Source organism: Archocentrus centrarchus, chromosome 4 (assembly GCF_007364275.1).
Source record: "Archocentrus centrarchus isolate MPI-CPG fArcCen1 chromosome 4, fArcCen1, whole genome shotgun sequence".
Taxonomy (NCBI): domain Eukaryota; kingdom Metazoa; phylum Chordata; class Actinopteri; order Cichliformes; family Cichlidae; genus Archocentrus; species Archocentrus centrarchus.
In genome coordinates, this window is record NC_044349.1 from 37,285,565 (window position 1) to 37,308,296 (window position 22,732).

At 42.9% G+C, this 22,732-nt stretch overlaps 1 protein-coding gene across 2 annotated transcripts in view; it reads left to right on the plus strand.

Moving 5' to 3' along the window:
• The first annotated feature begins 9,517 nt into the window (after window positions 1–9,517).
• Window positions 9,518–22,732, plus strand: part of farp2 (FERM, RhoGEF and pleckstrin domain protein 2) — a 33,352-nt gene continuing 20,137 nt past the window's right edge. For both annotated transcript variants that reach the window (XM_030726872.1, XM_030726873.1), the window contains exons 1-7: window positions 9,518–9,641; window positions 10,193–10,415; window positions 18,528–18,632; window positions 20,726–20,768; window positions 20,857–20,935; window positions 21,225–21,322; window positions 21,717–21,831. In XM_030726872.1, the coding sequence (XP_030582732.1) occupies window positions 10,215–10,415; window positions 18,528–18,632; window positions 20,726–20,768; window positions 20,857–20,935; window positions 21,225–21,322; window positions 21,717–21,831 (641 nt within the window). In that variant the 5' untranslated portion in view covers window positions 9,518–9,641; window positions 10,193–10,214. The remainder of the gene's footprint in view (window positions 9,642–10,192; window positions 10,416–18,527; window positions 18,633–20,725; window positions 20,769–20,856; window positions 20,936–21,224; window positions 21,323–21,716; window positions 21,832–22,732) is intronic.

Consider the following 22,732-nt stretch of genomic DNA (forward strand, 5'->3'; position numbering starts at 1 on the left):
CCTCACAGTGTTACTGGAGGCCAAAGTAATGTCATGTAGAGTAAGTGTCTGGTTAGAATTCACCTTGAGCACATGTGACAGATGTGAAAGGATCTAGAGAAGCCATGGAGAACGTTATGGTGCCTGTAACATCGTTCGGCATGACCGGTTTGTTGGTGGGTCAGTGATGATCTGGGGAGGCATATCCATGGAGGGACGCACAGACCTCTACAGACCATCAGGTATTGTAATGAAATCCTTGGACCTGCTGTCGTACCCTGCGCTGGTGCAGTGGGTCCTGGGCTCATCCTGGTGCACGGCAGTGCCCGGCCTCGTGTGGTGAGAGTGTGCAGGCAGTTCCTGGAGGATAAATCATTTTTTCACTTTGATTTTCAGGGTGTCTTTAAATTCAACCCTCTATAGGTTGTTAATTTTCATTTCCATCAAACGATGTGGCAGCCTTTCATTCCGAGCACATTACCCAGTCCGTATCAGCATAGATATCCAGCATGACTCACTCCCTTCTTTTAATTCCATCCACTTTTTAACATCTTCTTCTTCTCTCTAAGGTGTTTTTTCCTGTTTGTAGTTCATGGTTTCGTCGTGCTCCTCTTTTCCCTCTGCTCGTTCCCCTCACCCCATCTGCCTGAGTCTCTGTCTTCACTTTAAATTGGATTTATTCCTCTCCACTGTCACCAAGTCCTCCTCATATGTGATCATCTGTTTTGGGGGGTTTCTCTCTGATATTGTAGGGTCTTTACCTTGCTATATAAAGTGCCTTGAGGTGACTGCTGTCAAGCATAAATGAATGAAATCTGTAATGCAATTTTAAATACAAAGAAACTGTGTAACTTTTATTTTTTAATTTATTAAATTTATTTATTTATTAAATTTATTATTTTTACCTTTAATATTTTTACTTTAAAATCCAGATGAAAACCCATGACAGCAATGTACAAGCTGAAAAAGAAACTGGTTAGAGTTCGATTCAAGATATTTCTTTTTTTCTTTTTTTTCTTCACCCCGGGCCTGGAGTGCAGAGATAAGAACACCGAGCCCAGCAGCTTTTCTGACTGGAAACACTGGCGCTGCTGTCAGAGGTCTCTCAGGTTTTGAGGGTCAGCTGAGAAACCTCCTCACTGCAGTGGCAGCTCAAACCCTGATAGATGCTCATCAGTGATGCACGTGTTTTCACATGGGAAGACAATTCCTGGTGCTTTCACACTTGAGATGGACTCTACAACCCACACAAGTGGCTCAGATAGTGCAGCTCATCCAGGATGGCACATCAATGCAAGCTGTGGCAAGAAGGTTTGCTGTGTCTGTCAGCGTAGTGTCCAGAGGCTGGAGGCGCTACCAGGAGACAGGCCAGTACACCAGGAGACGTGGAGGAGGCCGTAGCAGGGCAACAACCCAGCAGCAGGATTGCTACCTCCTCCTTTGTGCAAGGAGGAACAGGAGGAGCACTGCCAGAGCCCTGCAAAATGACCTCCAGCAGGCCACAAATGTGCATGTGTCTGCACAAACGGTTAGAAACCGACTCCATGAGGATGGTATGAGGGCCTGACGTCCACAGATGGGGGTTGTGCTCACAGCCCAACACCGTGCAGGACACTTGGCATTTGCCAGAGAACACCAGGATTGGCAAATTCACCACTGGCGCCCTGTGCTCTTCACAGATGAAAGCAGGTTCACACTGAGCACATGTGACAGAGTCTGGAGACGCCATGGAGAGCGATCTGCTGCCTGCAACATCCTTCAGCACGACCAGTTTGGCAGTGGGTCAGTAATGGTGTGGGGTGGCATTTCTGTGGAGGCCCGCACAGCCCTCCATGTGCTCGCCAGAGGTAGCATGACTGCCATTAGGTACCGAGATGAGATCCTCAGACCCCTTGTGAGACCATATGCTGGTGCAGTTGGCCCTGGGTTCCTCCTAATGCAGGACAATGCTAGACCTCATGTGGCTGGAGTGTGTCAGCAGTTCCTGCAAGATGAAGGCATTGAAGCTATGGACTGGCCCGCCCGTTCCCCAGACCTGAATCCGATTGAGCACATCTGGGACATCATGTCTCGCTCCATCCACCAACGTCACGTTGCACCACAGACTGTCCAGGAGTTGGCGGCTGCTTTAGTCCAGGTCTGGGAGGAGATCCCTCAGGAGACCATCCGCCACCTCATCAGGAGCATGCCCAGGCATTGTAGGGAGGTCATACAGGCACGTGGAGGCCACACACAATATTGAGCCTCATTTTGACTTGTTTTAAGGACATTACATCAAAGTTGGATCAGCCTGTAGTGTGTTTTTTCCACTTTAATTTTGTGTGTGACTCCAAATCCAGGCCTCCATTGGTTAATAAATTTGATTTCCACTGATGATTTTTGTGTGATTTTGTTGTCAGCACATTCAGCTTTGTACAGAACAAAGTATTCAATGAGAATATTTCATTCATTCAGATCTAGGATGTGTTATTTGAGTGTTCCCTTTATTTTTTTGAGCAGTGTATAACATATCATATCATGCTTGGCTATTGTTGAGTAAGCCATTAGGTGGCTCATTATGATGAATCAGTACTGAAGAACTGGGCTCAGTGTAATTATTTTTAAAGGATCCACCTTCATCATCTTTGTCAACGAGTCCACAAAACTGGCTTGGTCACATTCTCCAGAGCTCGCATCTTTTTTGAGAGTTTAGGCGTCACCTCACACAAAAGTCAGCGAACATCTGCGTGATGATTTGTCACAGGTCACATGGGAAAATAAAAATTATTTCGATGTACAGCGTCATCTGTGGTGTCACAGAGCCAACACCTATGAATAAAGAAAAAAGCTGACGTGCATTATGGCCAGCCAGGATCATCTGTTACTTTAAAATTGATCAAAAGCACTGTAGGTCTGTCTAAAGCAAACCTGTGCTTATACTTAAATAAAAGAAGACATTTGCACTTAAACAACTAACTCATATTAAAATATGAGATTTTCCATCTTTTCCTCATGTGCATTTTTCTCAGCAATATGAACACAAGCACAACTGTACAATTATTAGTCTTTTCTCTTTAGTGGACTCAAAATGTTACTGTAATGTACAAGCTGAAAAAAGTCACTGGTGAGAGAACTGATTCATTGATTCAGTCAATGAGTCATTTCTGGGTTTTGGTATCTTAATCCAGGGTTCATTAAAACTTCCCTGACTGCAGGTCAGCACACATATACACAGGACAACAGTTAGAACATGTATCCACCACAGGCTGAGAGCAGCTAAGACTTTCTTCTCTTAGGAGCTCAGCCCTCCAGTAGGACCATGACTGAAGAGAGTCGCTACTGCATTTTTATGCAGGGAGAAGGCCCATCAAGGCCCATTCAAATCAAGATAACTTGCTGAATTTTTTTTTGATTTGGTATTTATTTCTAATAGTATTTCTGATTTCCTCCAGGCACCTCAACAGATTTTTTAACCAGCAGTTAAGTCCTGGTTATAATTGAGCTACAACTGCCATCAGAGCACATAAGAGCAGTGTGTACGGAGTCATCTCACAAATGTTGTTATTGTCTGCTTTGTTTTATTTGGGTTCATTTAGGGAACATTCATTTCATACAGTTACATGTATTAATGCCCATTAAGGCACTGGCATTGGAAATTAGCTTTGGCTTTTTACACACCACCTTTGCAACTATCAGAATTTTTCAATGAGCTATGAAGGAAAATGAAAATAAAATAAAACCCTGTAAGTTCATGAAATAAGTGAAAGTAACAGCACATCAACAACTGACGTGCTGTTACTTTCACTTGTTTCATGAACTTAACACAGTAACTATTATTAATAATGACATTAATAATGATTACTGTAAAACATGCAAACTGCATGCTAGTATTAAACTTTCAAGTAATGAAGTCAGCATATGTGCAAAGTAATCCCTGTCGGTGCAGAGCTCAGGCTTCAGACGGCTGCAAACACTCTGTTTGTTTTGGGGGGTTTTCTACTTATAGTTCTGTATGATGTCATTGAGAGTGGATATGCCCAATGTGGTCATCTCAGGCACACAGCTCTGGCTGTGAGTACAGAAGCCCCACCCACCTACTGGTCACACCTTTGGGAATGTGTGACCAGCAGGTGGGCTGGGCTGTGATGGGCCGCACCACAGCCCAGCATAAGAACTGTGAGTGATGCAGTGCTACTCTAGTAGGGTCTCTGAATTAAAAAAAAGCTGGCAATATATCCCATTCATTAATGGCATTTAAGGAAAACCATGCAAGTGAAGATCTGACAAGAAAAGAAAATGTACGGATAAACTTGCATTTCTGTTGGGAAACACAACCAGGACTGCAGAGGAGCTGCAGGATGGCACACAGAAATGGTACCGCACTGCTGAACTTCATGACACTGACTCATCAACAGAGTCATCAGAACAAGGAAACTTCATTGCAGCCTTTTGGATACCTGCAGTATGCAAAGTAACATCTGGACAAGTGGTTTTGGAAACAGGTGCAGTGAACAAATGAAGTTACAAAACTGATACTGAAAATGAGTTGGTTTCTACATCAGGGCCAGAGTGCCCTCAAAATACATCATGAAATACTTAAATGTTTAATTTGCATAATGAAGAAAGCAGTGAAGGATGTTTCGCTTGAGAAGCCACTTATTTTTTCATATTTTATGTTCTGGGTATTTTATATTGCGTACTGCTGTGTTGTTATGTATGTTATGTTGTATTTGTAGTCCTAAAATTATTAATAATGGTTAATTACTTAATAATCAATCATAAAAACAATTCTCCACTACTAGTAAATATCTTGTATTCACAAACTTAACTAAAGGAAGAGCAACTAATACCACCAGCAACAAGTACTTTATGTTTCAAAAGTAAAAGCTGTTATTGTGTATTATTTAATTGTATATTATTTGGTTGATCCACTGTTAATTATTTAATTTACTGTAGTTTACCTTAAACATATGTCCTTTATTCACTGAGTAAAAAATAATCCCTAACAGCAGTAAGTGTCCCAGTCAGTATTTGACTACATGTGATGTTTGTGGATGAATTAAAAGCTGAGCTGAACTGATGTGTATGTTGCATATATCACTGTGTATCATATTTTTGCAGCTCGTCTTTGTTTGCAGGAATGTTATTAAATAGTTTATTTAGCGTTAGAAGCAAGACCCATAAAATAAGAAAATAACCTATTCCTTCAGATTTGGACAAATATTTTCACTGAAGAGTCTGAAAATCTAAAGCTGTCTAATATTTGTAATAAAGTAAAATAGTAAGTAGAGATAATATTTGCTCTGTGACATAGTAGAACAGCAATGACCTCACCTATGGCAGACTAAAGTTTGGCCACCCTACCATTACCAATGGTGCAGCTGCTTATGGGGCTCTGCACGTGCTCACAGAACTGTAGTTACATTCAGTAACAACTATTTTTGTCCAGCAGAACCTTTGCAGAACCATTCCTCTACTTCCAGAAAGATCTGAACAGTGCACCTGTCCACTGAAGCTTTTTAGCAATAAGAAATGAAGCAAAACTGCTGTTTTTGTCATATTATTTTATTGACTTCTTTTAAAAAAGTGGAGCTCAGCCCTTTGTAACAGCTGAAGCCAGTGAAGCGTGTAGTGTTGCTGGCAGTGTAATTCCCTGTGAAAGCTGCTGAAGCTTTCGTTTTTCTGGTGAGAGTTTCTTCTTCATCTTCTGTAAAGCTGCCTGCTGTCTGATACAGACCTCTTCTCCCTCACTGACTGCCAGGTGCCCACTGTTTAGTTCGTGACAGCAGGAGATGGACATGGTTTTATTTTTATTGAAAGCGTGAAAAACAGGGCATGAGATAGCCAACGATTAAAAAAAACAGCACCCTGCATTTGTCAGGCAATTCACCACAACAGTGATCTCAGGCTCTTTATATTGTATACAATATTAGAGAGAGAGAGAGCCCAGATGATCCCCATGAGCAAGGAAAGGTGACAAAGAAGACCTCCTTTTTATTAGAAGCATCATTAAGGAGGAGCAGCTGTGAGCAGTTGGGTGGTGAAGAGAAAGAGAAGGGAGAGAAGAAGAGCATGCAAACAAACTGCAGGAGAGAGGAGATGGAAGTTTGTGCTCACTATAAACCACAGGTTTGAATGGCAGGTGGGCTACACAGTCTGAGCTGTGGGCCTGACAGGGCTGTGCTGGGATATCTGCTGTCACCTCCTTCATACACAACCAGGAACCAAAGGTGTCAACGTCTTAGCTCACAGGGTTAGTTAAGCATTCACTCTTCTCTGAAACTTTGGCCATGACTAATCTAAGCATTCATATCTGTGACAGTATATATGACAGAAAATGAGGAAAAGCAGAGGAGATGCCTTTCAGTGACATCTTATGATGGTATATAAAATGTATGGAGAGGGAAAAAAAAGCAGTCAGTGCATCCACTCAGAGTGCAGTTTGCTTTCAATTTCTGCTCATTTTTAATATGATGTATAAAGAAACAATTCAAAGTGCAGCCTCAGACAAAAGCAAGGCTTCAAATCTACCAGACTAATTTCATCAAACGTGGACTGTGATGAGGATCAGGTCTTCCTGCAGACTGCAGATCAAAAGGCAGCGTGGAGCAGGAAAGTCTTCCAGTTCACACTCCATTCTTTAGCTTTCTCTCAGCTTCAAAATTAATGTTATGTTAATCAGCTAAATTAAAATAGGAAAACATATCATCTCTCAAAAAAGAAGCCAGCAAAGGCCTCCTAATGAGACATTAACCAGTCAGGTCTGTGAGTATTTGTACAATGACAGTGTTTGTGGTTTTGCCTCTCTGATGGGCATCTTCAGCTTTAATTTAAAGGGTTTAACAAAAGGATTGCATTCACTGTTTGGGAATTACAGACATTTTTATACAGAGTCTCTCATTTTCAAAAGTATTTGGACAAACTGGCATAATTTTAAATATGATGTGGTCAATTACTGCCTGCAGTCTACAACCCATGGACATCAGCAGATGCTCAGTTTCCTCCCATTTTGACTCTACTTTTAGAAACAAAAATTGGTTCACTTGCATTTATGTTTTGAATTATGAAATTTAGGGGCAGTGATACGTGTGAGCAGGACTGCAGCAGGGGACATGCAGCGTGGCTCTGCTGTCCCTCACATCTCTTTGGGCACCATCTGCTTCGAGGCCTCTTACATAATCTTTTCTTCAAATGTTTTGTGCTCACAAATGATATTACTTAAAAATATTAAAATGCTGCATTAAAACACACCAAATACATGTAAATAATCATTTTAAACACGAAATGAATGAAAAGCATCTCATGATGGATACTTTGCTGTGCCTACATTTATTAAATAATCCATGAGAACATTTGAAATACCAGATGATAAAAAAAAAAAGACATTTTCATATCATGAAGGTAATTTGCACATTACACTCAGATACAGTCATGTGAAAGGACATTTATCACAGGACTCTGTGGTCCTGTGAAAAATGAATTAGGCCTCATGATTCAGTAGCTTGTAAAGTTACTGAATTAGCAGCAGTAACTTGAAATAATCCGTTTTTATATCACTATCAGGCTCTCACATCACTGTGGAGGACTTTTGGACTCGTGCAACTTTTAAAGAGTTTATTGAATGGTGTTCAGTTATTAATAATCAACAGGTAAGTGATGGGGAAGTGTAGCTTCACTACAGGGACGCACACAGGAGCGCTGCTGCAGAGGAGAGAGAGCGTTTCAACTGCAGTCCAGGTGGGAGGAATTAATTATTGTGGCGCTTGTGAATATTAGCAACAGTCTTACATGTTGGAATGGTGAAGGAGGAAGTCCAGGTGTGCCACAGAGGTGCAGGTGGAGAGTGGGCAGGCAGGTGACAGGTAAGTCCTTCTCTTTTCAGGTAACAGAAAACAAGGTGGAGCAGGCAAGACCACAGTACACAGGTGTGTTCCAAACTAACAGGGTTCCAGGAATGACTCTGCACTGACACCTAGAGGAGGGACAGAGAAACTGGGACAAAGGCACTGACACAAACACGTGACAAAAGAGGCCTGACTATCACCATGCTGGCATCCTCCAGCCTTAAAATACCCGACACTTGATTGGTCCATTCAGAACAGGTGTGAGAAAGAGGGCTCAAACAGGAAGACTCTGCCCATGGGTGGATCAGCAGCTCCACCTGAGACTTATTAAAGGAGGTTAAACAGAGAGGGGAAAAGAAGGAACCCAGCTGAACCATAACAGGCTTACAGAGGAGTTCATGGTGGGCTCAGTGCAAGATGCTCAGATCCTGTGACTGCAGAACAAGCCCAAGTCATCAGCCCTCCACCACCGTGCTGACAGTTGGTGTGAGGTGTTGCTACTGTATGTTGTGTTTAGCTTGGGGGTCAAACATGGTGCTGTGTATTAAAGCCAAACATCTCTATTTTGGTCTCTGTCCAAAGGACGTTGTTCCAGAAGCCTTGTGGTTTGTTCAGATGCAGCTTTGCTGTAGTGTCCTTTTTTTTTCTTCCTCTGGACAATCCCTCCACACAAGCCATACTTATTCAGTCTTTTTCTAATTGTCCTGGAGGTGAATTTGCTGGGAGGAATCCCACACCTCCAGTCCTGGGAGGAGTGCCACATGTGTTTTCCATTTGTGAATTTTTTTTTTCTCACTGATGGACTTAAGATTGTTTGAAAATGGCCTTATAGCCCTTCCCAGATTGACGGGCAGTTTCTTCTTTAATATCTTTTGTCCTTGGCGCTGTGTGAACACACACCTGAACGCTCCAGACCAGCTCACACTTTATCAGCACCTGGCTGCTAATTACTCTCTTAATTCCTATGGAAACAGCAAAGGTGTGCTTAGTTTTTCACATAGACTCCTGTGAAAACCGCCTCTTTTGTATGATTATAATAAGAGAAACAGACAATTTCTATTAGAAATTCTTGTATTTCAGCATAAATATAATTCTGCTAAAATACAAGAATTTCTAACAGAAATTGTCTAGTTTTCAAAGCATTTTTAAAGCATGATGCAACGTTGGTTTGGATTTTTTGAGAGAACAGCAGGGGGAGCGCCGCTGCAATGGGAAAAGGCCTCCTTACCTCAGTCTTTACGGTGGGGTTCCCAGATATTGGACTCGGGTGCAAACTGCACATTGTTCTGATGTAATTCAGATCTGGATTTAATTAGATAGTTAAATAGGATAACACACACACACACATAATGTTCGGAGAACTGTGTTTCTAAATCTGTATCACCTGGAAGTTTACAGTGAAGTCTATTTACATCATCTACGGATCAGACTTTAGCCCAAATTTAAATAAAGGCAGTTTCGCTTCCTGCCTCAAATCAGATAACAATAATCAGATAAAACAATTAATATTAGCTCCTCTGGCTCTTGGTGCGCATTTCCGGTTTTTTGATTTGATTTTTTTTTTTTTTAACTTCGTCATAAGAAAACCGTAAATATTCAGACTGATGAGCTTCTTCTCCATCCATGAAAGCCATTTAAAGTAAAGGAAGGTATATGTTGGCTCTCCAGCCTACAATCTGTAACCACATTTGAACCAATGGCAGGACGGACGGCTGTGCGGCAGCCAATGATAAACCGCTGTGAGTGCGCACTCCTTTGGCTGACGACGACCATGGAGCGGAGTGGTGTCCTTTTCGGTGTTCCAAACTTTTAGTGTTTACTTTTATTTCGGGCAAAACGGTAAGTTTAAAGCAACTTTTGTGCATATTTTTATTGTCATGTGAGAGTTTTTCGGACCTAATTCTCGGCTAAGATCGTGAACTTCGCCTCGCTTCTCGTCGGTAAACTAGAATCCACTGAGCCCAGTTTCTCATTCAGAAGGCGAACCTCACCTTAAACGTTTCACTTTTTCCTCAATGATTTTTTTTTCTTTTTTTTTCCGTTTTAAATGTTGCTGTGAGGAAGATTCACGTCTTGCTGCTGAAACTTTTTGGGCCTCAAAAGTCAACGCAACGCAAAATCGGTGCGCCGTCGTTTCTTCTCGTGTGTTAGGCCGTCTTTGTGCCAACCTACAGTTCTGTTTGACGGGAAATAAACGGCTTGGGTTGATATATTTTGTGGTCATCTGTATGTCAGCTTTGTGCCGTGCATGCACTATGAATGAAGCTCACGTGTCCGCAGACGGCTTCAGTCAGACTAAAACAACTTGATCTCTCACAAAGTCTGTCCTCAGAATAACGAAAATATTCCGTCCAATAAAGTTCTGTGTGCTGCGCTTTTTGTGTTTGCAGGAGTGCGCTGCCCTGCGCTGGAATGGGGGAGATAGAGGGTTCTTACAGGGTCCTGCAGACCCCTGGCACAAGACTGGGAGCCCAGTTCAGTGCTGGGATCAGCACTCTGGAGCCGGGCCAGAGCCTCAGTGGCAACATGGTCAGCGGGAGCAAAAGCTACAGCAAAGGAATACAGATCCGTGTGCAGGGGCTGGACGACTCTCAGGAGTTCTTTGATACGGATGTAAGTTCTACTCGGTGCGCTTCGTGCATTTATTTACTGTGAAATGTCTGCAGCTTGTTCCACAGCAGACTGCATATTACGCTTGTGTGTGTGTATGCGTGTCTTGGGTTGGTGACAGCTGCCACATGGCTTTGGTGCTGAAATCCCTTCCTCTTTAAGGCTTCTTATTGGGGCAACTTAGTGTAACTCACCAGGGTGCCTATCATTTCCTGGCTGTGATTTCTGCTGCACGTCCAAGTGGTGGTTCACTTTACTGTCCATAAGGCCGGCTTTCCAAAGGTCTCAAAGGAAAGTTAGGAGGCTGTTGTTGTTTTTGTTTGTTTTAACGTTTATTTTCTACAAGTTAATAAACATTGTGCCTTTAACAGCTACTTGCACAGTCATCACATACAATGTATAAATCACAGCCAAATATTCTTGCTTCTGCTTTGTTCTTCATTGGAGTGACTTTTTAAAGACTGGTGGTTGGTTTGAGCAGACTCTGGGATCCATGCTGCAGCTCTGCTTTGGCATGTTTACTCGCCAAGTTGCTGCAGGAGTCACTGAGAAGGCCAATAGGAAGTAATAAGGAAGCCACTATATCAGAGCATGCTTCCTGCCTTTTTATGTGAAGGGAAACAAATCTTAAGTGGAGTCTCCTGATTAAATACCCGGTTCAGTGGCTGGTTGATGGTGAAGTGGAATAAGAAGACCTGGTAGCTGCTAACTGTTAGAATAGGTTTGTGTCTTTGTACTGTTGTGTGTATCCTCCGTCCTGGTGTAGCCACAGCAGTAGCTGTTCTGGGAGCACTGCTGAGGCAGACGTTTCATAATCTTATGCGCCATATGTTGTCTCAGGGTCTTAAGCTAATAGACCGTAACAGATGTTAAATTTGTGTGGTAGCAGGTCTGAGTGCTGTTCAGTCTGAAGGAAAATAATTGATCAGTTTCTAAGAAAATGTTGTGCTGAGCTCTGACAGGCAACTGACCTGTGAGTCGAGCGCAGCTCTGCACGTGGTGCTGATAGGAGGTCACAGACCGAAATACATGGCTGCAAAAAGAGAATGACGGCAGTCCTGTTGTCAAGCAGACTTTAGTTTGTCAGGAACAAGATGGCCTCTGAGAGGCTCCGTTGTTCACTGCTTAATGTTTCTGCTCATTCATTGTGAGCGGTCGTGGGCCGGTGGGTGAATAGTATTTATCTGTGTACTGAATGGCAACATGCATCAGAAATGTGAGCTGAGTTTCAGCTTAAAGAGCTTCCACTGTCCTCAATCACTTATTATCTTTGTCTATCTGAGCCTGGGCACTTTAGAGAGAAGTGATTGAGCCAGGAGGGCAACTCTTCCCGTGCTTCTAATTATATTTTTTTCCCTCGTGCAGACTGTGTGCAAAAATGGATACAAAATTGCAATGTGGAATGTTTGCCAGGGTTGTGGCCTTCAAGTAACTGCCTCCCCTCATTGTGGCATTTTGGTTGCACAGCTGCCCAAATATCTTGTGTACAGTCTCCATCACCTGCCATTTACCGCCCTGCTTACTGTACAGTGAAGCAAAAATACACTGGAGTTACATACAGAGGAGGCACAAAGGATGCCTCCACTGTGAACTCTGGGCAGATGTTTAAGAATTTGTTTTATACAGGTATTTAGTTTCCCTTTTTTTTGTGTCCCACTTTGCATCAGGGGAAAAAATCCAAAGAAAACTGTTTTACAGTCTTTCTGCTCTGCATCCTGCTGTGTCTTAAAATTTAGATGGCACAAAACTTGTGAGACAACCATCATGCACTGATAGCCGGTACATGGCATCCTACGATTTCAATATTCTGCTGATGGGTGGAAGAACCACAGTCCCCATCCTGTTTGTTTTTATTTTACTGTTTGAATCCATTTTAACTGACCCCTTTTTATGCCTTGTGATAACTGTGAGCTGTAAAAACATATTGCATGAGAGCGCATGTGTATTTATGGCCATATAATGTGTTTAGCCTGGACCTAAGACAGTCAAATCAGATCAGAGTCCTTGATCTGCTGCGGTTACCTGACATGGGGCATCATCAGCAGACATTTGCTTGCATGGCTCTGGTCCGCAGGCCCCTCCCACAGCCAGCGCAGGAGAAAGCTCAGCCTTGTGGTTTCTGGACAGGGAGGCCGGACCAGCGGGGCCAGGGAAACACAGGCCTCTTTTATCCAGCACAGCCAGCCCCTCTGCTGGCCTTAACTTCCAGCTCAAAACTTGCAAAAAAAGAAAGGCAGAGGGTGGGATGTGGAACCTAGCTGTGTGAAATGCAGTTATCGTCAGGGTGGTGGTGGTGGCGGGAGGGAATCCAGGCAGGCTTTGCTTTAGTGTTAGCAAACAAGCACATAAATAGCGAGGTTGACAGCCAAGAGAGGGGCAGCTCAGAGGGAGCAGTCACGGCCAGCACAGAGTTTGAGCTGAGGTGGTGGGGGAGGGGACGCGGTCGGGAGTGAAGCCGAAAGTTGGGCTGAGGAATTCCACCCCCCCCCCCCCCCCCCCCCCGCCCCCCCCACCCCGTTAGACTAACCATATGATTCAAATGGTGTAATTCAGCAGTAATGTGTGCTTTTAAAGGCCGGTTTCATCCACGAACCGTTCTCACACAGATGCAGGAAAAGGTGTTTAAGGATCCTTCAAAGATCCACGCTCTGCCTCTGACCTGCAGTGCTATTTATCCAGCTCATGATTTCTTTACACACTTAAGAGTGCCTATTTTATGGGATTAAACAATTCAGGTGAATAAATGGCACTCCACTGCAGAGGTGAAAAACATCTGCACTAATTATGAAATAACTTTCCTTTTCTTAAATTGTGTGGAAGCTTTTGGCATTAAGCAGAGATCATGAGGGTGCGATATGTGGCACTCTTATAGGGAAACCACTTAAAACCTTATTTCGGGAGCAAAAACAGCCTGAAAAGCAAAAATTAAGGTTTTTCATTCTGCTGATTCTATACATGCAGTTTTTATGTTCCGTGACCTTTTTGAAATTAAAGTCAATTTAGATAATGGTTCCAAATAAGTGCCTGGAAGTGCTGCAAGATGGCTGCCAAGTGGAAAGAGCTGCTTCCAGAGGGAATTTGGATTAAGTAACATTAGACTCGTGTATCTGACTTTATCTGTGGTCAGTTTGTTATCTGTGGCATCGGTTTCACAGACGTGCTCACAAAAGCGGTAATCTCGTTCTTTATTCCAAACACTGGCTGAGACGCAGTCGGCTCTCGAGCTGTCCCAAACTGTCTAATGGCTGTGCCTGGAAGGACTTCTTGTTTAAAGCCCTCAAACGGCTCCTCTCTGCTCTCACCGTTACGGTAATGTCTCTTGCTGTGGGGAGGAAGCTGCTGCCACCTCAGGAGGACCCACCTGTGGTGTTTTTGTTTTTGCCTCCTGTGTTTTAAAGGCCGGGCTCAGGCTGTAAATGATCTGGTTACTCCTGAGCAGAAGGCACACTGTAAAACATCTGATCCCAATTACCACCTCACAAACAAACCTCACTGCCAGCTGTCCGCGGGCGTGTCCTAAAGCCAGGTACTGAAAGGAATGGAATTTGCCATCAGGTTATGAAATGCATCGAAGAACCTGTTGAACTTTAAAATGTATATCACCATGAAACTCAACGTCCCACTGTGCCGAATGCAAGCTCCGACACATCCCTGCTGTCAGTGGGAGTTTCTGCCAGAGCCCTCTGCCTTTCACTGAGGTCCTTAAACCATGTTTAACCTGTCAGGCAAGGTACGCCCAATCCCTGAATTTTATTAGAACCCATATTTGCATTGCACCTGTATCTTATTTTTCCTCTTTTCATCTACATTTTCTGTACATGAGGAGGCAGTCCTCCTCCATAGCAGGAGGCTTTTTAAACTCCTACCCACCCACACACACACACACACGGAGAGAAACATCTGTTTGCCATAATCCTCGCTGCTTTCGGAGCTTGATTGGGTGACCCACTGACCTGCCTTAATGTTGGCTGAGATGAGACTGTGGTCCGTACCACAAACGGGGTGTGAACAAACTCTGCATGATCTCCCTGTCATATCACAGACATGTCTCAACTCAAGATCCCAGCAGAGCTTTTAGGCTGCCGCCCACTGGTTTATGACACATTAGTGGCAAAGCAGGACTGATACAGTATGTTTAAAGATGGAGTTAAAACAGCAAATTGTTTTTAATCAGTTCTGCTCATTTAAGAGTAGGTTTTCATGACTTTTGGAACCTGGAAAGAGGGGTGGATATCTGATAACCCATGCAATGAGTTTCTGCTCAGAGGTCAGATTCCTTATTGACTCCTGATGATAAGTTTTGTGTGTCAAAGAGGAAAATTGAGCCCTCGCAGGTCAATCAGCGTAGGTACAATGAAATGGAGTGGGTTTAAAAAAGGCTTGCACATGACTCAGGTGTGCTTCGTTGTGATACTGATGTCACAGTTTTGCAATGTTCAACTGTGGGAAAACAAGCCAGCATTGATTAAAAGGAGCTGATAAGCTCCAAGGCAAACAGTCCAGATGGATCGGACAGTTAGGAAGCCGTTCCCGATTCAGTCCCTTCCCAGAAAACGAGTCACATGATTCAGTGACTAAAGTATGGATTTATTGGCAACTGTGACTAAAAGCTCACTTTATTTTTAAGCCTTTTATTATTATTATTTTTACATGATTAAACAAAATTAAAAAAATCAAATTTCTCCACATCTGTGCCTCCATCTTCAGCTCGCTGCTTTCACTAGTCTGATCGTGGAGATTCTAATACAGCATAACAAAGATCAGCTTTAAGGTAAAAATGTATACTCTGCATTTTCATAACACGTCTGTGTTTGGTACAGTAAAATGTTTCAGCAGTACTTCAGTGTTGGCACCCTGCAGCGGTTTAAGTGTGTGCCCACAAAGTAAACACAGTGACTTCACAGAGAGATAAGCCAAAGTGGTCAGCAAAAGAGGAAGTTGAGGGGAAAATATTATCTGTGGTCTGCATGGAATTTCACCGCAGTGATGCTGCAGAGAGCTGCTTGTGTATTTTAGGGGGGGGGGGGGGGGGTGTGCGGTAATATCTCGTCCTCTTTGCTAGTATGCATCGGTAAGAAAAGGTCACCCCTCCCTGTCAGACTGTAAAAGATAACCACATGTCAAAGTTTGCTCTTATTGTGCTGGTAAACGGGCTTTTACATTCCTGCAGAGTGTTAATGAGTAACCCAGGGGAGGGCTGCCGAGGAAAAACGGTCAACATTAAGTAGTTTGCTCATGACTGCTGTACTGAGAACATGATCCTCAGCAGGTCCGACCTGCCGAGTACTTCTGGGCTCGAACCCGCTGCCTCGGTTCTCAGTTAAAATTCTGCTTGATTTGAAGATTAACATTCAGTGATTGGCAGAGGTGGCAAAAGTACTGACATTCTGTACTTAAGTAGAAGTACAAGTACTTATGTTAAAAAATACTTTAGTAAAAGTCGAAGTACTGGTTCAACTTCTCTACTTAAGTAAAAGTAAAAAAGTACAGGCTCTGAAATGTACTCAAAGTAAGAAAGTAAAAGTAGTTCTTTGGAGGATGTTTCTACAAGCTATTTTTTTGTAAAACTAACCGAACCTCATTATATATTATTGTAATAATATAAAATAATATTACATGAGAATACAAATGTTATTCCAATCTAAATTTTAATCCTAATGAATGCACTCAGCTTGAAACTGTTATGTAGGACACAAACTGTTAAAGGGAATTTAAACACAGCTCTGTTCTCTGTGTCCTCCATAGTAGAGGGTGACTGTGCCTCCACCTAAACACCAACATGAGGATACTCAGGGGTTACAGTGGGATTCAGAAGGTGGAGGAACCCTAAGATCAGCTGTAGTGGCTCTGCATGGGGAGAAGAATCACAACTTTCTATTGTAGCTGCAGTAAATGATGTTGGTGTGCAGGCTGTGATCAGCTGACCTGCTGCTGCTGCTCTGAGGTTTACTGCTCTGTGTGGATGAACTGAACTCTCAAAGATGTAACCCAGTATTTCACAGCTCTCTGAGCTGATCTCCATCCCCTACACTGACAGCATACAGGCTGTAGAAATGTTGGATTCAGTGAATGAATCTCAGCATCAGCAGCTTTGATTCAAACTCATCTCTGCTGCACTGATGGAACCTGTAACTCTGACCATGAACACAAACACTGTGCTCCAGTCCAACACAGAGCTTTACTGTAAATACAGTACAACAAGCTGACCTAAACTGCAGTATTTTCATAGAATCTTTGAATTACACAACGTCAGCATACTTCAGTTTATTTTCCAGTCCTTACCTTTAATTCTAACCTCTCTTCTTCCTCTTCTGTCCTCTTTCTCCATCTCTGAGTGAACTTCTCTATCTTTGCTCTCCCTGAAATACAGCAGCTCTTCTTTTAGCTAGCAGACACACTGTGTGACAAACTGCACACACTTTGTGTGTTTGCTGATATTTGTTGAGCATTTAGAAACGTTGCATTTACCTGACACACGTTACTCCCTTCATGCTCGCTCCTCTTCAGTAGCGCTAGCTAAGCTGTTTATGTGCCGCAGCGCAACTTACGGACTCGGTCCGGCCCGATTATAGCGCTATAAATGATACATTAATTATATGGGTTTGCGTATTTAATCCCTTTGTACGAGATCAGCCCCGATGATGGAGGATACGCAGTACGATTGTCTCTAATGTGTTGTTATTCCTCCGTTTAGGCTCAGATCGTTTGATGTTTGACGGCACACTGACCGGAAATGCAAACTTCTCTCTGACGTGTTAAAAAGTAACGAGTCTGTTTGAAAATGTAAGAAGTAGAAAGTACAGATACTTGTGTAAAAATGTAGGGAGTAAAAGTAAAAAGTAGTCAGAAAAATAAATACTTAAGTAAAGTACAGATACCTGAAAAATCTACTTAAGTACAGTAACGAAGTATTTGTACTTCGTTACTTCCCACCTCTGGTGATTGGGCTGATTGTAGCTGTCTGACAGTGTGCATTAAAGCTTAAGTCTGCAGTTTGTTTGCTGCTTTGCCTGAATTACACTGACTTGAGGTGTACACAGCAAACCTCAAGGACACTGAAATGGGGATTAGCGTGTGGAAATGTTGTCTAACCGCAGTGCAGATTTGGTTTTGCTCTAATGACTTTGTTAATGAAGCACTCACTGAGTCAAACGCCGCAAAGTGTTCCTTACATTTGGCTGCTGACTCATCTCCAAAACTCACCGATGTCTGTCTGGATCGTGTTTGGCCTGCGCTCAAAGGCAACCCGAAGTATTTCAGCGCAGTGGTTTTTTTGTTCCCTTTGAGGTCGGCTGGAATCAGATACCTTTTTTTTTTTTTTTTTTTTTTTTTTTTTTTTTTTTTTTTTTTTTTGAATGTGTGGAAAAAGGGGAATTTTACAAGAGATTCCCAAATTTATGGATGTTGTGTCAGTAGGTTTCACCTGCAATTTATAGATTTCCTGAATGCTAAACATGTGATTGCATCAAAGTAATGAAAAGACTGACTACAGTAAACCTCCTGGCGAGCTTTGAGTTGTAATGCTTTACTTGAGCCAATGCAAAGCAGTGCTTTTTATATAGCTTTTAAAAATACTATTTTACATTACAACCAGATGTTTCAGGCTATAATTTTCTCAAGAAGTCACAGGCTGGGATTCCAAACCTCAAGTGCAGTGTGTTCTTCAGACATAGTAATTAGTTCTTCATTTAGTGAAAACAAACCCAGAGCGCTGCGATGGTGGAACTTCTGCAGATCTCCTGCACGGCCGTTTCTCAGGGCAGAGAGACGGTGCAGTTACAATAAGCGTACACGCTCGTCCGAGTCGAAGGATTTAAATGGACAGATGGAACATGCGCAACCATAAAACACACAATGAAGTGGATCACTTGCAGCTGTGAATGTTTTGTGCACCACACAGGCAGAAAGCATTTATCCAGCGCTCGCTTTGAACGTCAGCGTGGCCTCGCTCTCTTCAGGCTGAGCAGAAATGAGTTTTTGATGATGCTCTCCATCTGTGGAATCTCTCTGAATATTTACGGTTTCAAAGCAGTTCCTTTTGTCACAGCACTTCTGAAATCTGTGTTGAAACAGTGATGAAAATAAAAATTAATTCTTGTTTTTTTCTCCTTTCAGCCAAAGGCTCTTGGACAGACCCTCCTCTCTGAGGTTTTCCACAGAGGCAACCTCATAGAGAGTGATTACTTTGGCCTCGAGTTTCAGAACATGCAGATGAACTGGGTACGTACACATGTTTATTTCCTGTTTGAAACAGACGCAGGAGCTGACTGCACATTGGTTGTCGGTTGAGGCAGACGATGGGTTAAAGGTCAAACACTTGATGACAGCAGAGTGGGGAATCAGGGAGCAGCATGGACTTATAAGTCAGGTCTCGGTGACTTTGTCGCTCTGCTTGAGCAGTGCAAACAGTGAGGTAGTGTTTTCACTGGAGTTGAGTAGTATATAATCTAGGAATATTTTTAACTTGTCTGGCAACAGTGCTGATATACACACGTCAGACTTTCCATTGTTTTACTCTTCCAGAAACATAAGTGGAATTCAAGACCACCTAGAAGTTTTTGTAAAGCAGCAGAGAGGAGCGATAAAGCCCACTATAGATCTTCTTCAAAGAGAGCGAGGCCAGTGTTTAATAAGACTCACCGGCCTCCTCGACTGCCTGAGGATCAAACCCTCTTCTTTAACTGCACGGTGCAGTCAGGTTCTTAAAGAAGCGTCCTCCAGTAACAAATTAAATGCACTCATACAAATTTAGTTTTTTCTGATCTTGTGAAAGAAGCGTCGCTGCAGCTGAAGTCATGAACTGTTGGTGAGCTGTGGGGGTAAAGCGCACGCTGTGAGATGGTTTTAGAGGAGTTGCTGTGTCCTCATCAGTCAGTTCATCGTTCAGGAAGCTCTTACTCAGAAGAATAACATATTGAATTTAATAAATAATTGGAAAATGTTTTCATGATGATTTAATCATGTGAGTCATGAATCATTTCCTCTGTTAAAACTTGCCTGTTGTGAGTATTGAATTCAGTACAAAGTACTGTAAATTTGGCTAATGTGCCCCATGGGGTCACTCCTCTTCTGTTTCACTCCATGGAGGTCCCACTCTGTCGCCTTGATCTTCTACCTCTGCACGCTGGATGACGTTACAGTAGAACTGAACAAGTTGGGTTGGTTGGTTGTTTTTTTTGTGTCTACAAAACTTTGGGGTGAAATCACAGATGTGCAAGTTTTCAAGAGATCTGAAAATGGCAGCAGAACCTGGAAAAGTCTAGAGGTGCACAAGCAGATGGCTTTGAAGGGGAAAATATTAGTTTTATTTTTTTTAAATGGGGAGACCCCAATTAAATTTTATTTATACAGCGCCAAATCACAACAGTCGCCTCAAGGCGCTTTATATTGTAGGTAAAGACCCTACAATAATACAGAGAAAATGAGCCCCTATGAGCAGCACTTGGTGACAGTGGGAAGGAAAAACTCCCTTTAACAGGAAGAAACCTCCAACAGAACCAGGCTCAGGGAGGGGGGGGTCATCTGCTGTGAGGGGAGGGAGATGGGACGACTGGGACCCAGAGCCCATCAGTTAGACTGCTGCTGTAATCCTGCCCACGTATACAGTGACTCACTCATTGATGGTTGCAGAGGCTCTGGGTTTGTAGGGAACCCTTGAATGTGGTCTCCTCACAGTTGAGAAGTTTAACGTGTCCCCGACATTGTCTGAAGTTTACTGACATCCCACAAGCACCACATCGCTGTTAGTCGGTCCTTTAGCAGAGCCGGGGTTCCGAGTGTCCAGTGTGGCCGGAGGACATCCAGGCTCATATTTCCTGTTTGGTCCACCACTCAAATGCAGAGATTTATTTCAGATAAAGGCTAAAACGACATCAGATGATGGCTGATGGTTTCAGGGGTGTGTGTGGGCACATGTAATCCCCTCTCTTGCTTTCTACACTGACCGTTTGCTCAAATGTGGTTCGCCAGTAGAATCTGGACTACAAGCAGAAAGCTTGCATAATTCTGCATATTTTATACACAGACCAGCATACAGGTAACTATGAATTTAGGCAACAATCAGCTGATCCCAATTTCTCAGTATATCTGTCTGGCTTGAGCACATTCCTCCCTCAATCAGCCCCAGATGGGACGGTGTGAGCAGCTCCTTGAGGGAAGCCAGTTTTTTGCCATCAGCGTTGTGACATCTCTATTCTGTTTGCGTGCTGCAGCAGCCCCGTGTAATCTGTTATAAAGGAATCATTTAAGTTAGCCTGTCGCCACTCGTCAAAGCTGGGGTTCATCATAATGTGATGTTGTTTTGTTCCCTTTAGGTTTGGCTGGAACCCACAAAACCCATTGCAAAACAAGTCAGAAGTAAGTAAGCCCAATGCTGAGCTCATATTTCATTTAATAAAAGTGTTTTGGGCACTGATCTGTTCTGTTTTTCCTTTCTTCTTCACAGGACCAGCAAATACACTTTTTAGACTGTCAGTGAAATTCTTCCCTCCTGACCCCGGTCAGCTGCAGGAGGAGTACACCAGGTCAGTGAATGTAATTTCCTTCTGGATATCATTTTTATCTCTACCTGTGGTGAGGTGCTTTAGAGGCAAAAGTGTCTCTCTTCAGGAGTTTTTCAGGGCTTCAGAGTATTTTTCTTCCCAAAAATATCTTTGAAATGATTTTTCTGCAGTTAAAAATCTTGTGATCCTTGTTTAGAAACGTTAGGTGCTATTTCACAGCACTTAACGTTTCTAAAGATGCCTAATCCATGATTTACTCCGCATGAACATAAACAGATGGACACTAAGCTCCTGTGGGTTTCTTTTTTAGGTATTTATTCTCCCTGCAGATGAAGAGGGATCTGATGGAGGGCAGGCTGATCTGCACAGAAAATACTGGAGCCCTGCTGGCCTCACACCTTGTCCAATGTATGTTTTAAGCCGACACTTTAACCAGAGCAAATTAACAGCAACATCTCTGTTAACATTTAGACTTGTTTCAGAGCACATTCCTGCTCACAGAAAGCCCTGATTTAAAGAAGGGAATCTTATAGTCTGTAGAAGTATTAATCTTTAGAAACAAGGTTCAGTGGTGTACCCCACCACCTCCTAAAGGTCTGCTAAGAGACAGCATGAGAAAGCCTAAGATGATGTGTAGACATAAAATCAACTGTGGGAGTATTTTACAATAAATTATGGATTTATTTAGGAATAACTTATATGATCAATAATCTAAAGTACCAACAAATGTCACACACAAGAATAGAAACAGTCTGTTAAAACCTAAAATGAGCATAGGCTTGTTGTGCCTCCATGAACACAGCGGAGATCGGTGACTACGATGATGCTGCAGACAGAGAATACCTGAGGATCAACAAGCTGTTGCCTTACCAGGAGAAGGTACAAGAGAGGATCATGGAGCTCCACCGCAGACATCTGTAAGCTGTGACTTCTTGTTTTGTCTTTTTTCTCTCTGCTCTGAATCGTTTAACCGTCTGACTCCACAGTTCGGTTTATGGCTGCTTTCCTTTCTTGCATTCCTGGCACACTCAGAATACTTGAATCTGACCTGCAAACATAAACGGGAATGAGCGACTCATTCCTGATCTCATTAACAAAATGAAAGTCAGCCGGTCTTTGAGTTTCTTCAGATGGTGATGCAGAGACTCCATAGGAGACCAGCTGCCTGCAGGTGGTTCTGTGCACCTCTGAGAATAAATAAGACCACATCAGGCCAGTTTGCAACAAGTTTCCTGACACTGGACTTCCAGGCATTGCAATCATATTGAGGGTTAGTGAGAGCGGCCTGCTGTGAGGATGCAGGTAAAATGCAAATGATCACAGATACCTCGATTGGCATTGATGATAACAGGCGCTGAATTTACATATTGGTAAGAGGTGACAGATGGCACAGGTTTACTTCCCTGGTAGATGACATGTAAGCTTTCGATTAAACAAATGAGTTTATATTTTCCCACTTGGAGTGAATATATTTCACGCACACACACCACAGGTTGTAGCAGTGGACCTTCTCATTTCCAGCTCTATATTTTTTATTCTTGGACTTGTGGAGCTTTGCATGAGTCAGTGTTAAAATAACGATCTGCTTGCCCTACAGTTCATCTGTCTGAAATGAGCCATTTTAGCCCTTAAGCCAGCTTTCTTCTGATTGGCTACTTCATCAGGTGAACGTGCTCACAGCTGTGTCCGATAATAGTGTGTGTGTGTGTGTGTGTGTAAGCTACAGATGTGGTGTCATTACCAGGGTATGTTTTGAGATTGGAACATGCTGAGAAGTATGCTTGGAGTATGTCAGCACACAGTCCAGCAGAACGATTT